Source organism: Camelina sativa, chromosome 8, assembly GCF_030686135.1.
Source record: "Camelina sativa cultivar CO46 ecotype springtype chromosome 8, ASM3068613v1".
In the NCBI taxonomy this organism is placed as follows: Eukaryota; Viridiplantae; Streptophyta; class Magnoliopsida; order Brassicales; family Brassicaceae; genus Camelina; species Camelina sativa.
In genome coordinates this window covers 23,927,788-23,942,701 of record NC_141887.1, presented here as the reverse complement: position 1 = coordinate 23,942,701, position 14,914 = coordinate 23,927,788, and the positions used below count along the sequence as shown (strand labels likewise).

Here is a 14,914-nt window from a genome sequence, read left to right as displayed (position 1 = left end):
ATGCTTCTTTACAATTCAGTCTGCCACAACTAGGTTACTAATTCGAATTTAGGTGCTTCATATCATCCTTAAGAAGCTGGCAGCTGGTCTACGATTAATATATGATGATAAAAGAAAAAGGAGCTAGTTTTTTTTGGATCTTGAAGACTCAAAAGGTGAAACTATAAGAACCAAGAGAATGTTCAGATCGTCTTCAAGTAAGACACTGGCTAACTTTTTGATGGTCAGTTTCAAGTTTGTAATTTTGGTTCAATTTCCCCCACAGTTCTCTGTATTGTGTCCATTTCCTTGTTAGGTGTTAAGGAGACATTTTTTCATCTCTAGTCTGAAATCTGAAAAGGTCTTTAAATTGCAACCATCCATCCATCTCGTGATGGGTGTATGAACTTCTTCTGACCAAGTCCTTTTCCGAAATCAAATAAGATTGGAACTACAACAACCAGTTGTGGTGAGAAACAAACTTTGACTTTTCTTCTCTTTGACTTTTCTCTCTCAAACACGCGAACCCTTTCCTTCTTCCTTCACCGTCGCCGATCTCGGCGGCGGTCCCCACCGCCTACGATGGACGAATCCAAGCACAAGAAAAAACCTTTGGGCAGCATCCCCATTGGATCTGCCTCTTCTTCTTCGCCCCCTAAAAATTGCTCGCCGTCGAAATCTTTCAATTTCCTGGGACAACATCCATTTCTCCGACACACAGAGTTTTGCCTGTCTCTCCTGAGAGGTCAGCCAATAATACGATCACTCCTGATTCCTGCAAACCAGACCCATCGGCGGCTCTGGATGCGGCAATCGAAAATCCTAGATCTACTGATGTCGTGGTAGAAGCTACGGTTGAAGCACCCGACATTAGTGGTACTGGTGCGAATGGCGGTCCTAATAGCGCTGATTCACCCCCGGATCTAGCTCCACAGGCGTCCCCGGAGCTTGTGACTAAGATACCTTTGCCTGCTGAGGAGCAGCCATGGAAAAACCTAATGAAAGGCAGTTCGATTCAGCTGGCGAAAAAGGGTACCCCTTTCCTCTTGGATTCCCGAGAGGCATGCGTCACTATTCCTAACTCGGTCATAGAAAAAAATAAGAAAGCATGGGAAAGCTTTATCCTCGGTCAATTCTATGAGGAGCCACCTCATCGTGGAGCAGTTCATGCCATAGTCAATGGGATATGGAGCAGGCATCGCAGAGACATCACTGTTTCCAAAATGGAAGGTCATTCCTTTCTCTTTAAAGTTCCTTGCCCAAATGCTAGACGTAGAATCCTGAGTCTGAGCCTGTGGCAAGTAGATGGTCAAACAATGTTTGTCGCCAAATGGTCCCCAAATGTCACTCCGAAGAAGCCAGAGCTAACTTTAGTTCCAGTTTGACTCGATTTCCATGGGGTTCCCCTATAATTCTTTAACAGAGAAGGACTAGAGCATATTGCGGGTTTGGTTGGACATCCAGTATATCTTCACCCGCAGACTGAGAAACTTACTAACATCGAAGTTGCGAAGGTCTACACGATCATAGACCCTCGTAAACCTCTACCTGAAGCAGTCAATGCCTATGGCTACCTTCACTATACAGCCACTGCAAGAAGGTAGAACCACCTTATGTGGTTCGGTAAAACATGTAACTGATATGTGTCCAAGAGCTAAAAAAGAAAAGAAGAATGGGAAAGCGCCCATTCAGAGCCAGCTACCGATTGTTGGGAATGCGTCTGCATCCCTGCCATCTGCTGAGCCACATGTTCCCAAGGATGTTCCACAGCCTCCAAAAGAAATATGGCAACCTGTAAAACAGGCTGTTCACGGGTCAAACTCTTCATGTCAGAATCTTAAATTGGCTTCTGCGTTGAACCTGGACGAGGGAAAGCTATGCGTGGATTTGACGGAGAACATCTTCTCTCGACTCTCCCATAAGGGGAACATGGGGGAAATTCAAGACTCGGAATCAGATCAAGATAGCATCTCAGGGGATGATGATAATCCGGAGGTCGACTCTGACAGATTCTTGAAAGTAATTTCAAAGAGAATGCTGAAGAAGAAAGATGCAAAAGCAAGGGCTGGAGGCCCTTTAATCCTCTTATCTTATATCCTCTCCATGGATATTTTTTGTCGTAATGTAAGAGGTTTTAACGACCCTGTAAAGCGTAGGAATTTTTGGAAATGGCTTAAGGTGCATAAACCTTTTTTTGGTGGAATCATAGAGACCCGTGTTAGTCCTGACAAGGCACAACGGATCCTGTCTCGAGTGGTTCCTGGTTGGTCAACAGCTACTAACTATGAATTTTCGGAGTTGGGTAAAATATGGGTAGTCTGGCATCCGGATGTAAAGGTCTCAGTAATCTCTAAGTCTCTTCAGATGATCTCTTGCTTGGTCAAGTTGCCGTTTCTCTCTATTGAAATAGTGGTCTTAGTGGTATACGCATCATCCACCTGCAGTGAAGAACGTAAATTGCTTTGGAATGAGTTGCAGGAGCACGCTAGTCTGCCAGAAGTCATAAACAAGCCATGGACGGTACTTGGGGATTTTAATCAGATTCTTTTCCCTCATGAACACTCCATGCCAAGCACAGTCTCCTCTACGAGGGGAATGAGAAAGTTCAGCCAGTGTCTTATCAACACCCGCCTCTCAGATCTTCCTTACCAAGGGAACACCCTCACCTGGACGAACAAGCATGATGTTGATCCGATTGCAAAAAAGTTGGATAGGATTTTGGTTAGTGATGAATGGTTGCTTGCTTTTCCAACCTCCCTTGGAGTCTTTGGAGAACATGGTTTTTCAGATCACAGTTCATGCTCCCTCTTCTTGGAAAGCCACAAGGATAAGATCCGCAAACCATTCAAGTTCCTATCTCTTATGAATAAGAACCCGGAATTTGCCCCATTGATCAAGCTTTGGTGGAATGCGTTGACTTTTGACTGTTCCAAGATGTTAAGGGTCTAAAAAAAGCTAAAATAGCTGAAAGGGGTGATTAGGCTATTTAGCAAGGACAACTACTCGGAGTTGGAGAAACGAGTCTCTGAAGCTTATGAAAACCTTCTCTGCTGCCAGCAAGCACTGTTAAACTCTCCTTCCACCAATGCGGCTCAGTTGGAAAATGAAGCTCATTCTAAATGGTGCACTCTGGCTCTTGCTGAGGAATCATATCTTAGACAAAAATTGAGAATATGCTGGCTGGAGGAAGGCGACAAAAACTCTAAGTTTTTCCACAGGGTAGTTTTATCTCATCACGCACGCAATCAAATACTCTACCTTCTCGATGGAAATGATCAGATTGTCGATACTAAACAAGGCATCCAACAGACTGCGGTAACTTTCTTTCAGAACTTGCTTGGTAACAAAGGCTCACACTCTACTCCTACTGTGAATGAAATTGCATCCATAGTCCCTCAAAGATGTTCGCAAACCGCCATTCAAGTTCTGTATTCTCCTGTCACCTTCGAGGAGATCAAGGGTGCTTACTTCTCTCTACCTAAGAATAAAGCATCAGGCCCCGATGGGTATAGTGCAGAGTTCTTTACAGCTCACTGGGATACTGTAGGCTCAGACATGATAGGCGCAGTCCAGGAGTTTTTTTCTTCAGGCCGGATCTTAAAACAGTGGAACTCCACGCTCCTGACCCTTTTTCCGAAGCATCAAGGTGCATACCACATGTCAGATTTTCATCCCATTGCTTGTTGTAACTCGATCTACAGAGCCATATCCAAGTTACTTGCAAATCGTCTTAAGACTGTCTTACCAGAGCTTATAGCCAACACTCAATCAGCGTTTATCCCAGGCAGACTTTTGGTGGAAAATGTCCTCCTTGCAACATAAATCATTCAAGGATGCAGTCATAAAAACATCTCTGCAAGAGGTATGTTGAAAGTGGATCTAAAAAAGGCATTTGACTCGGTTTAGTGGGGTTTCATGGTAAATGTTCTTAAGGCCATGGACTTTCCTCCTCATTTTGTCACCATGTTCATTGAATGCATTACCACTCCAACATTCTCAGTTTCTGTAAATGGAGAGTCTTGTGGGTATTTCAAGGGCGCTAAGGGACTAAGGCAAGGAGACTCAATATCACCCTATTTGTTCACCAATGCGATGGAGGTGTTTACTCAAATACTGAATAGAGGTTTCACTGACAATCTTATAGGACATCATCCATCGGCTATCACGCCTCAGGTAACCCATCTAGCCTTTGCAGACGATATCATGATTTTTTATGATGGTGGTAAGGACTCTCTAGGCAACATTGTAAATGTGCTTGATGACTTCTCAAACTATCTGGGATATCAATGAACAAGGATAAGATGGATCTTTTTCTTGCAGGGGTGAACCAGAATGAAACCTCCCGGAACGCTTCCCTTGGTTTCAATCTGGGTTCACTTCCCATCCACTACCTTGGTCTCCCTCTAATGCATAGGAAGCTCAGGATTTCTGACTATCGGCCTTTGCTGGACAAGATCACTGCTAAATTCTCTTCTTGGTCGGCTCGTGACTATCTCTTGCTGGTAGAAAGGAACTGATTTCGTCGGTGATCTATGGTACAATCAACTTTTGGGCATCAACATTCATCTTACCAAAGGGATGTCTTAAGAAGATCGAGAGTCTATGCACTAGATTCTTGTGGAGTGGGGATATCTCAAAGCGACCAAATGCAAAAGTTGCCTGGAGAAACTTATGTTTGCCTCGAGAGGAAGGGGGGCTAGGATTTTGATGCCTAGCTCAATGGAACAAGACACTCTGCTTGAACCTGATTTGGAGATTGTTTTCGGCTAGGGATTCTATTTGGGCGGATTGGCTGCGAAACAACAAAATTAAAGACGGCAATTTCTGGCAGTTTGATGAAAAAAAACAAAACTCCTTGACTTGGAGAACCCTCCTTCAGTTACGGCCGCTTGCTTCGAGATTCTTGCGCTGCAGTGTTGGAAACGGACTTCTAGCAAGTTTCTGGTTTGACTGGTGGTCACCATTTGGGCCATTGATCAAGTTCATGGGAGTTACAGGGCCATCCCAAACTGGCATACCTCTGTTTGCAATAGTTGCCCAAGCCTGTTCACCCTCAGGATGGAATATTAGGACAGCAAGATCTCCCCAAGCGGAGGTACTTCAAATCCATCTTACCACAGTCCCCATCCTTACTCTCAGCACTGAACCTGACTCTTATGTTTGGAGGATTGGAGAGGACGAGCTTGACGATTTCAACACAAAAAGAACTTGGGAATCCATCAGACATCGACATGATCCCTTGACCTGGACAGATCATGTTTGGTACAAAGGAGCTATCCCACGTCACGCAATCATGCTTTGGCTAACTCATCTTAACAGACTTCCCACAAGAGACATGCTAGTTCACTGGGGAATGCACATTGAGAATGCCTGTTGTATTTGTGGTGCTCACCCGGAAACGAGGGACCATCTATTTCTTCACTGCGAGTTCACTGAGGAAATTTGGTTGCAGGTCACTCGTAGGCTTGGATACCGCCCTATAGTGTTCCACACCTGGCAAGCTTTTGCAGCCTGGATGGATATCAAAGATTCAACTACACCACAAACGCTAAGGAGATTTGTCTCTCAAGCCGTCATATACGCCATCTGGTATGAACGAAACAACCGGTTCCATAACAATATTGCAACGCCTCCGCACATCATCTTCAAGGCTATGGACATACAGATTCGAGATGCCATACTTGCAAAGAGCCACTGTCGTAAATTCAAAAGGCTTATGCAAGTCTGGCTCAGATACCTTTAGTTGGTTCTACCTACTCATATGTTAACTGAATCCTCTTGTTGTTATTTTTTTTGGGCGAGAGCAGCCTCCGGTATTAAAGCCATTGTAGCATCTACAATATATTTTCTTAATGAAAATTCACATATTTTCAAAAAAAAAAAAAAAAAGATTGGAGCTAGGCACGTATCTTTTGCTACAGTAGGCTTTCAAAAGATTGAAGGCAAACGACTACTATTTGAAGTACATTAACTAATTCTTTCACTGATGAGGTATCTTAATAAAATTATGAAATCATCGAACCAATAATAAAACATGAGTTTACAAAAGTCATTTAAAAAAAATGAACGTTGTGTGCAACGTAACTTTTATTAACAGTAAGGGAACCCAACACCCTCTTTAAATACGTACGGCCCTTGCTTCTTCATTAAGATATCAAAAATCTCGTTCTGAGGAGAAAGATAAAAAAAGAAACCCTAGAATCCTCTTTACTACTTTGAAACTCTCTCTAGTCTATACACAAGTCGTCTTTGTCAAAAAAACACCTATTTCTTAACCGATCAGTGGTTCGGAGAATCTCTTACAGTACAGTTTTATGGTTAAGTTCTAATAGATTAGATCGGAGGTCGTCGGCGTGACGAAGACATATTTGAAACGAAGACTAGAAGTTCACTCTAGTCTTAAAGATTCGCTTTTTAGAATTCCCAATTTTGTGTAGTTTCTTAATGATTATGAAACGTTGAATAAATTGTTTAGTCAAGAGTCAAGAACTATTCATATGCAGAAGAGAAGAACGAGGACAAGTCCATAAATTAAAACTTGTCGCACAAGAAACAAATAGTACTGGTACAAAAACAGAGTGAGTAATCTTAGGAGAGGTCCAAAGGAGTAGTCCAAGGAGAGCGTCCTGGCAGATGTTTCGATTTTTTCTGATATAACTGTAAATCTAAAGGTTGACTGTTTTAGTTACCCCCATAGGTTCTCGCCAAATCAGATATGTAGCAACATCCCAAAGTCCTTTTTTTTTTTCTTTTCCAAACTTCAAACCACACAAGTCACTTAAATTTTGTTAAAGCTAACGTTACAAAACCAACGGCGTCGTTTTCTCTCAATCTCTAAGAATAATAATCACTTAATCAGAAAGAAGCCTTGTAATTATCTAAATGGGCCTTTTTACCAAACGAGCCCAAATAAATAAAACTCCCACATCGCATAGAAGAGAAGACAAAGTTGTGTTTAAATAAGGTTAGAGTCGAGTAAGTGATTGTCCCTTCGGGGACATCCGATAAAATTGGAACGATACAGAGAAGATTAGCATGGCCCCTGCGCAAGGATGACACGCACAAATCGAGAAATGGTCCAAATTTTTTTTTTCCCCAAAATCCCCAAAGATCAACTTTAAAATTGATTTACTATTACTTTGCAATTGGGAGTTTTGTACTTTCCGTTGAATTTGCAACGACCCTCTATTTAATCCATTTCCTTTTTGGGTTATGAAGACTTTAAGTTTCTGAAATTATGGTAATCTTCTAAACCCTTTTGAATTGGTTTTGGTTAATCTCTTCAGGTTCAGGGTGTTGTCCTGTGTTTAAAGATGAAGACTTTAATAATGCTTGGTTAGGTGTTAAAGAGACAATTCTCTGTCTCTTCTCTGAAATTTCTGCACCTGAGTGAATTTAATCCCTTCACTGTTTTGAAAATTTGGTTTATGGATATGGAGCAGACTCAGGAATCTACTGAATTGCAAAGAAGCATTGAATGAGAAGTTCTGTTCTCAGTTACAACAACAACAAAGGGAAACTATAAGCAAAGACAAGAGTGACAACCTTAGGATATGAGCTTTAAGTTGATTCTGCAGCAAAAAGAAAGAGAGACTTTTTTTTTTTGTGTTTCCTGGTTGCTTGTGAATTGGCTCTAGAGGAGAAGAAGATTATTGTGCTTGCTTTGAATTAATGGGGAGTTTCAGTTTTCAGCTTTTGTAATCTTTGTTCTTTGAAAAGTTCCTTCTTCTGTTTGTAAAACTTAGCTCTGTGTTTGTAATCCTTTTAAGTTTAAGCTTTGAAGTTTTGTAATTCATCATTTCATTTGAAAATTTTATAATTACCAATTAAAGCGAGGGAGGTCCAATACACCGGACTGTAGGAGAAACTAGAAGATCATAAGAGTTGTAAGGGGAACAAACACTCTAGACAACGAACATCAAAGCCTGCAACAACAGAGATCTATCTAGCGTTACATCATTAGAAATTAGAGGAAAAAAAAAATTTGGACCATTTCTCGATTTGTGCGTGTCATCCTTGCGCAGGGGCCATGCTAATCTTCTCTGTATCGTTCCAATTTTATCGGATGTCCCCGAAGGGACAATCACTTACTCGACTCTAACCTTATTTAAACACAGCTTTTTTCTTCTTTTCTATGCGATGTGGGAGTTTTTTGATTCAATTAACAGCTTATTTGGGCTCGTTTGGTAAAAAGGCCCATTTAGATAAGTAAAAGGCCTCTTTCTGATTATTTGTAGAGATTGAGGAAAACGACACCGTTGTACAGAAACGATTAAAAACAAATTCGGGTTTTGTCTGATTAGGGTTTGTATCTTATTACAACATCCGCCGGAAACTGAGATGGCTGAGGAGAAGGAGAAGAAGAAGAAGATGAGTGACAATAGGGTCGATTCTGTGGGAACCGCAGAAGAATTAGTTCTCTAGCACAGTTCTATGAAGAAGAAGAAGCAAAACCGAGAGACAAAGGATGGGCGTGAAAGAGAGAAATTGGGTGACGACGTTGTAGTTAAGAAGAAATCGAAGAAGCAAAGGATTGATTCTGAAGCTGAAGATGATGGGAAAATGAAAAATAAGGAGATAAGGGTTGATTCTGAATCTGAGGATGGTGGAAAGAAGACGAAGAAGAAGAAGAACAAGAAAGAATCTAAGGGTGATGTGATTGGAAACAGTGAAAGCTCCAAAGTTGATGAAGGGATTGAAGGGGACGAGAATCCACTCGATGATGATGCTGACATGAATAAGATGGATTTGGGAGCTCAAGAAAACACAGACAATAAGATGAAGAGGAAAAGTAAGAAGAAGACAAAACTAAGTGTGGATTCAGAAGTTGAAGATGACAACTTGAACTCTACAAAACAGAGTGTGGATTCAGAAGTTGAAGATAACAACTTGAACTCTACGAAAAAAGCTGCAAAAAGGAAAAGCAAAGAGAAGAAGCAAACTGTGGATTCAGAGGCTGTGGAAACTGACTTGAGCTCTAGTATAGATGCAAAGAAGAAAAGAAAGGAAAAGAAGAAGAAGAAGAAGAAGCAGAAGCAAAGTGAAGTTTCAGAGGCTGAGGAAAGCAACAATCATGGTAAAAATGCAAAGAAGAAAAGGAAGAGGCAAGAGTCTGGTGAGAGTGATAAAGATGTGACAACTCCATCAAGTAAAAGCTCAAAAAAGGTGAAGTTCTCCGACCAAGTGGAGATTTTTCAGTCTGAGGATGAAGAAACGGATGAGGAAGTGGAAGTGGAAGAAGTTAAGCTGGTGAGGGGAAAGCGTTTTACAAAAGAAGAAGATGAGCTGATTAAGAAAGCTGTATATGAATACATTGATAACCATGCTTTAGGAGATGAAGGGTTAAAAATGGTTATGGACTGCAAGTCACACAAACAAGTTAAAGGCTGTTGGAAAGAAATTGAGTCTGCTTTACCTTGGAGGCCACGGTTTAGTGTGTACCATCGTGCCCACAATTTATTTGAAGAAGGATCCAAGGGGGTATGGACTAAAGAGGATTTGGAACTCGTCAAACAGTTTCAAGCCAAACACGGGAATGATTGGAAGACACTTGCTGATGCCATGGGTAAACACAGGGTTCATGTGAAAGACGCTTGGAGGAGAATAAGATTGAATATGAATAAAGGACATTGGTCTAGAGAGGAGTATCAAAGTCTCTATGATCTTGTCAACAAAGACCTTAGAATGAAAGCATTCCAAGAGAAGCACTCAAAACATGGTATGCTCCGAGATAACATCCCTTGGATGGCTATAAGCGACGTTCTTGGAACACGGGACCACGTGACTTGCTGCAATAAATGGTATGATCAGTTGACATCACCAATGGTAGTTAATGGAACATGGGCTAATGTAGATGACTATAGACTCATGGAAGAGCTTTTGAAACTGGATGCTGCTTGTATCGACGATGTTGATTGGGATTATCTTTTGGAGAATCGAGATGGGGAAGCTTGTAGAAAACGGTGGAACCAGATGATCCGTCATATTGGTATACCAAAATCCAAACATTTGCAGAACAAGTTGAGATACTGTCTGGCAGGTATTGCCCTGAGTTAGCTCAGGACAGAGAAGATTTTGACAACAGACCATATGATCCTGAAGATTAAGTTTGGAAACATAGATGAAGATGTTTTACTGTCACTTTTCAGTCTTCTACTTTGATGTCATGTTATGTTAGTGAGTTGTAATCCTTTGCGAGAATTATAACTTTAGGTGTTTTAGTTTTTAGCCATCTAATCTCCCTGTTTTTGACCATCTCTCTTCTTCACCTCCGTTTCATCTAATCTCCCTGTTTTTGACCATCTCTCTTCTTCACAACAACATGACTTAAAGAGCTGATGGAATTGAACCTTTTTTTAAAAAAAAGATCAAGAGGCTAATCGGAAGTTTTCACCTTTGTATCATTTTGATCAGATGGTTCATCCACCACATCAAGAGGTGTGGAGCCTACTTTAAGTTTTTAGTAACATAAACACAAGATAGTGCTAAAAAAGGTTAAACAAAAATCAATCCAAAAAATGACCCGACAGAGACTTTGGGGCGAGCTTAACAAAATATGACAAATAAATCAAAGATGACTTAATAAGTTGATAATTAAAGAACATCAAACAAACCAAATTATCTGCTGATCTTGACTAAAGAGTCATGAACGTTTTGAAAATGCCAGTAAGAAGAAAGGTTCAAAATCATGTCAAAAGTCGTTTTACTTAGGCTCCGGCTAGTATCGACCTGTCCCACGTCCTCTGGCTATACCGTTATGCTGATCTTGACCTCTCCCACCACTTCTTCCACGGTAAGAAGATGTTCCAGCAATATACACTTGAGGCTGCATTGTGGGCTGTGTTTGGGGATTGTAATTTATCTCCAGCTGTGGTTCGGGCAAGCCAGTCTGTTGTTGGTTGGAATAGTTCTGATTTACAGAAAATGATCCTAACTGTCTATCTTGCAGCACTTTCGAGATCTGTTCACTCAAATATTGCTGCAAGTGCAACACCACATCACCTACTATCATTGTTAGAGCTTGATTTTGGTTCTGCTGATTGGTCTCAGGTCTCACGAATTGCTGCTCTTGTTGGTATGTCATTGGAATCATTGGAGCTTGATTGTGGACTAGATTGGGAACACTACTGCCCATTTGGTTATGCTGATTAATCTCAGGTCTCATGAATTGATATTCTTGCTGGTACATCATTGGTTGATACTGCATACAAAAACGTTGGTTGAAATTGTCTTGTGTCCCACCGTTTGGTTCAGTGTTTTGACGGCTCCTAAAATGCTGATATTGAAGTTGAGGAGCATGAGCTATTTGAGAGACATAATAATTTGAAGTCCTTACCGATTGGTTACTCTCACCTTCTACTTCTTCCTCAAAGAAGTCAAACTCATATCCGGTTGGATGATGAAATCTTTTGTACAGATCCTCAACATCAATATGTTGTGTAAATTCCTCGACGAACGAGAGACCTGTACCTTGAGGGGTGAGCATCTCTGAATCCACCAATCTCACAACATAGTGAGGATTCGTTACAGATCCAAAGAAGTACCCATCTACACGACCAAATAAAACTCTTGTTTCAATGATGAAGAGTATAGTACCTAAGTTCAAGGGTTTGTGATCTCCATGGTTCTTAACTACCACATGTGTATATAACACCTGTAATGATAAATTTGAATTAAACTCAAGCATGCATGGAACTGCTAAGACAAGTAAAAGAAAAAAATTTCTATTGAGATTACCATATTCACAACTCCGGCTTGAGGAAATAGCGATATGGAGAAGATAAAGCAGTATATAGCTCTCTTAGTCACGATAATATATGATTTTTAACATGCATCTCTTAGTACTTATCCTCGTAGATCTTCTTAGATTCTATTGAATCATGCATCTCCGTTTTGTTTAATTGGTTTAGTCCGGTTTGGTACGAATTATTGGACATCAGTTGATACTTGATAGGTAAGAGCATCCACATTGTACATCTTTACGTCTTCAACAATATTTTTTTTTTTAAAAACTCAATAGAGAGAGTGTCTTACGGCATCTCCACTTAGTAACCCACTTGGATTACTCAAATTTTAATTAATTATAAAATTAATACTAAACTAATTAAAGCAACTCACTTAGAAACTTAAACAAAATCAATCCTCCACTATAGTAACTCACTTAGACTACTCAATCATTTAAATATTAATTTTTTACATAAAATATAAAACAATAAAATATTACAAATTTAGGAATATTAAGCATAAATTTAAAATAAGAAATATTAAACATATTATACATAATTTGGAAGAAAATTTATTGATGGGTTACACCAAATTTTTGCCAAATATGCTCAATCAAATTTTTTTTCAAACGATCATGCATTTGTGGATTATGAACGTCATTTCGAATGCCCATCAAATTATGTAGATTTGTTTGTCTATCTGTAGAATGCGATAGATCAGCATGAGAACTTCCGCTTCCTTCGCCGTGATGGAACTCCGCTGGATAGTAGAAATTGTATTCATGTCGTTCGTCTTCCACTATCATGTTATGCAGGATAATACATGCTCTCATTATTTTTCCTATTTTTCTTTTATTCCAAAAAAGTGCGGGATTCTTCACGATTGCAAATCGAGCTTGCAAGACTCCAAAGGCACGCTCTACATCTTTACGGCATACTTCTTGATATTGAGCAAAGAGTTTAGCTTTTCGGCCACGTGGTAGTGTAATTGATTGGATGAAAGTTGCCCATTTGGGATAAATACCGTCAGTGAGGTAGTACGCCATTTCGTATTGATGTCCATTGACAACGTATGAAACTCTTGGAGCTCGGCCTTCTAAGATATCATCAAACACCGGTGAGCGGTCCAAAACATTGATATCATTTAACGTACCCGGTGGTCCGAAAAAGGCATGCCAAATCCATAAATCTTGGGATGCCACTACCTCTAGTACGATTGTCGGTTTTCCAGATCCACGTGAATATTGTCCTTTCCATGCAGTTGGACAATTCTTCCACTTCCAATGCATACAATCTATGCTTCCCACCATTCCAGGGAAACTGCGTTGTTCTCCAATATGCAGTAATCTTTGGAGGTCTTCCGCTATAGGTCGTCTGAGATAAACGTCTCCAAATAGATGGATAACTCCGTCTACAAATTTTTCAAGGCATTTGTGTGCGGTTGTTTCAGCAAGTCATATAGCTGCAGAACATTTTTGAAGTGCAGAAAGACCGAGCCTTCCAGTAGCATCTCGTCTTTTGTCTGAAGTATGGGACTCCATTCTCAATAGTACTGACTATGCGTTCGAACAATGGTTTGTTCATTCTAAAGCGACGGCGGAACATAGCGGGAGTGTAAGTCGGATTCTCACCAAAATAATCATTCCATAGCCGAGTGTGGCCTTCTTCGTGGTCTCTATTTATGTGCACTCGTCGGAATATTGGAGCTGGTGGTTCTTCCTCTTGAGTGTAGTTGTACTGAATCTCTTCCACTATACTATCAACTTCCTCCTCTACCATTTGATCAACTTCATGATCAGAACTCCAATTAGACATTATTAGTCAAATTGGTTTAGTTTTGAGGCTTATTGGAAGTTGGGTTTATTTTTTTTAAGGTTTATGGAAACCTGTTAGTTTGGTAATGGAAATATTTAACAAAAAGAAATGAGAACAAAAAATGTCTCCAATAATTGAGAAGAAGTAATGATAAGAAATGATCAGGATGATAAGATAAATGTTTGTTCTGTTTTAGGGAGGAGGAAATGGAAAAAAGAATTGATCAGAATTGCAAATGAAACAAAAGATGAACCTTCAATATATAGACATTACAAACACAATCAACACCCATTCACGGGTTACATAAACAAATACAACAACCCAAAACACATTCACGGGTTGCAAACCGTCCGTTCAACAAACAAAAGCCGACCACACTTAAACAAAAGAGACACCCGTGAATGGCACTAAAAAACAACCAACACATTCACGGTTCCAAACAGAACACACCAATACAAAAAAAGACAGCTTCCATTCATTGCCTACCAACATGTTTCACTTTAGATGGCAACGAGACAGCTTCATATGTCATCCCAAAACCTGAAACAAAAGAGAACACAAGTTAAACAATAATTTAACAATATTTAAACGATAGTTTAGTTTAACAAGACTTAACCGATAGTTAAACAAAAGAAGAACACAAGTTGAACACAAGTTAAACAATATTTAAACAAGACTTAAACGAGTGTTAGTTCTTAAACCTAAATGTTTGTCAACATTTGATCAACAAGTTTGTCTCTAAGTAGGACTTCAGCATGTGTTAGTTCACCCTTGTTAAGCAGGATGTCTAGCAATTTCATTTTGTCGTGCCTCTCTTTAGCCGCCTGTTCTTGATCCTTCATTACTATTATCTTATCCAACTTACTGACAGAACCATCATCCACATCAATACTAACTGCAGGTTTCTTTCCTTTTTTCTTGGCAGCTTTAACCCCCGGAGGCCTCATCTCGTCTCCACCATTGCTCGAAGGAGCTGAGAAATCTCCTTCAGAAGCAAGCTTAGTACGCTTATTGCTACATTCTTCATGTCGTTCTGTGATCCCTTTCTGATCATTCTTCAGTTCTCTCCAACAATGTCCAAGCATAAACGGCTTCTTCATGTCATTCTTGTAAAACTCATACGCCATGCTCACAACATCGTCTTATGATTGTCCACTCTTCCTTCTTGTACTCGCTTGTAAGTAACACCCAACAAACTTGTTGACTTGGTGGTTTATCTTACTCCACCTTGCCTTACATTGTGAAGGCCCTCTTGCGTTTGAACTGGTTCCTCCATCATGAGCTGTGTAATAGTCTGCACCCCTCTTCCAGAAACTTTGTAGCCGCTGGTCGTTGCTCACCACTGGATCTTTGCTTGTGTTTAACCAAGCACTTATGAGATGAACATCCTCCTCTGC

The 14,914-nt window shown here is 40.3% G+C and overlaps 3 protein-coding genes, 1 long non-coding RNA gene and 2 other non-coding genes across 6 annotated transcripts; 4 read left to right on the top strand and 2 right to left on the bottom strand.

Moving 5' to 3' along the window:
- Nucleotides 1-3,915: 3,915 nt before the first annotated feature.
- Nucleotides 3,916-5,722, top strand: LOC109125974 (uncharacterized). Its single transcript, XM_019228810.2, has 3 exons — nucleotides 3,916-4,201; nucleotides 4,300-4,481; nucleotides 4,811-5,722. The coding sequence occupies exons 1-3, from the start codon at nucleotides 3,916-3,918 to the stop codon at nucleotides 5,720-5,722; spliced, it is 1,380 nt and encodes a 459-aa protein (XP_019084355.2).
- Nucleotides 5,723-6,964: 1,242 nt separating this feature from the next.
- On the top strand, nucleotides 6,965-7,067 carry LOC147940388 (U6 spliceosomal RNA). Its single transcript, XR_015564791.1, has one exon. It is a non-coding gene; the product is annotated as a U6 spliceosomal RNA (small nuclear RNA).
- LOC147940387 (uncharacterized) lies at nucleotides 6,965-7,777 on the top strand. The gene is made up of 2 exons (XR_015564139.1): nucleotides 6,965-7,219; nucleotides 7,422-7,777. It is a non-coding gene; the product is annotated as an uncharacterized LOC147940387 (long non-coding RNA).
- A 180-nt stretch (nucleotides 7,778-7,957) lies between these two features.
- On the bottom strand, nucleotides 7,958-8,060 carry LOC147940386 (U6 spliceosomal RNA). Its single transcript, XR_015564954.1, has one exon. It is a non-coding gene; the product is annotated as a U6 spliceosomal RNA (small nuclear RNA).
- Nucleotides 8,061-8,274: 214 nt separating this feature from the next.
- On the top strand, nucleotides 8,275-10,233 carry LOC104707747 (uncharacterized). The gene is given in 2 exon segments (XM_010424168.3): nucleotides 8,275-9,979; nucleotides 9,982-10,233. Coding segments are annotated over 2 exon segments (1,764 nt in total). The 5' UTR covers nucleotides 8,275-8,319; the 3' UTR covers nucleotides 10,086-10,233.
- Nucleotides 10,234-10,696: 463 nt separating this feature from the next.
- On the bottom strand, nucleotides 10,697-13,517 carry LOC147940385 (uncharacterized). Its single transcript, XM_087461285.1, has 3 exons — nucleotides 13,195-13,517; nucleotides 12,584-13,076; nucleotides 10,697-11,632 (listed from the first exon to the last, which is right to left on the bottom strand). The coding sequence occupies exons 1-3, from the start codon at nucleotides 13,515-13,517 to the stop codon at nucleotides 10,697-10,699; spliced, it is 1,752 nt and encodes a 583-aa protein (XP_087317411.1).
- Between the last annotated feature and the right edge of the window lie 1,397 nt (nucleotides 13,518-14,914).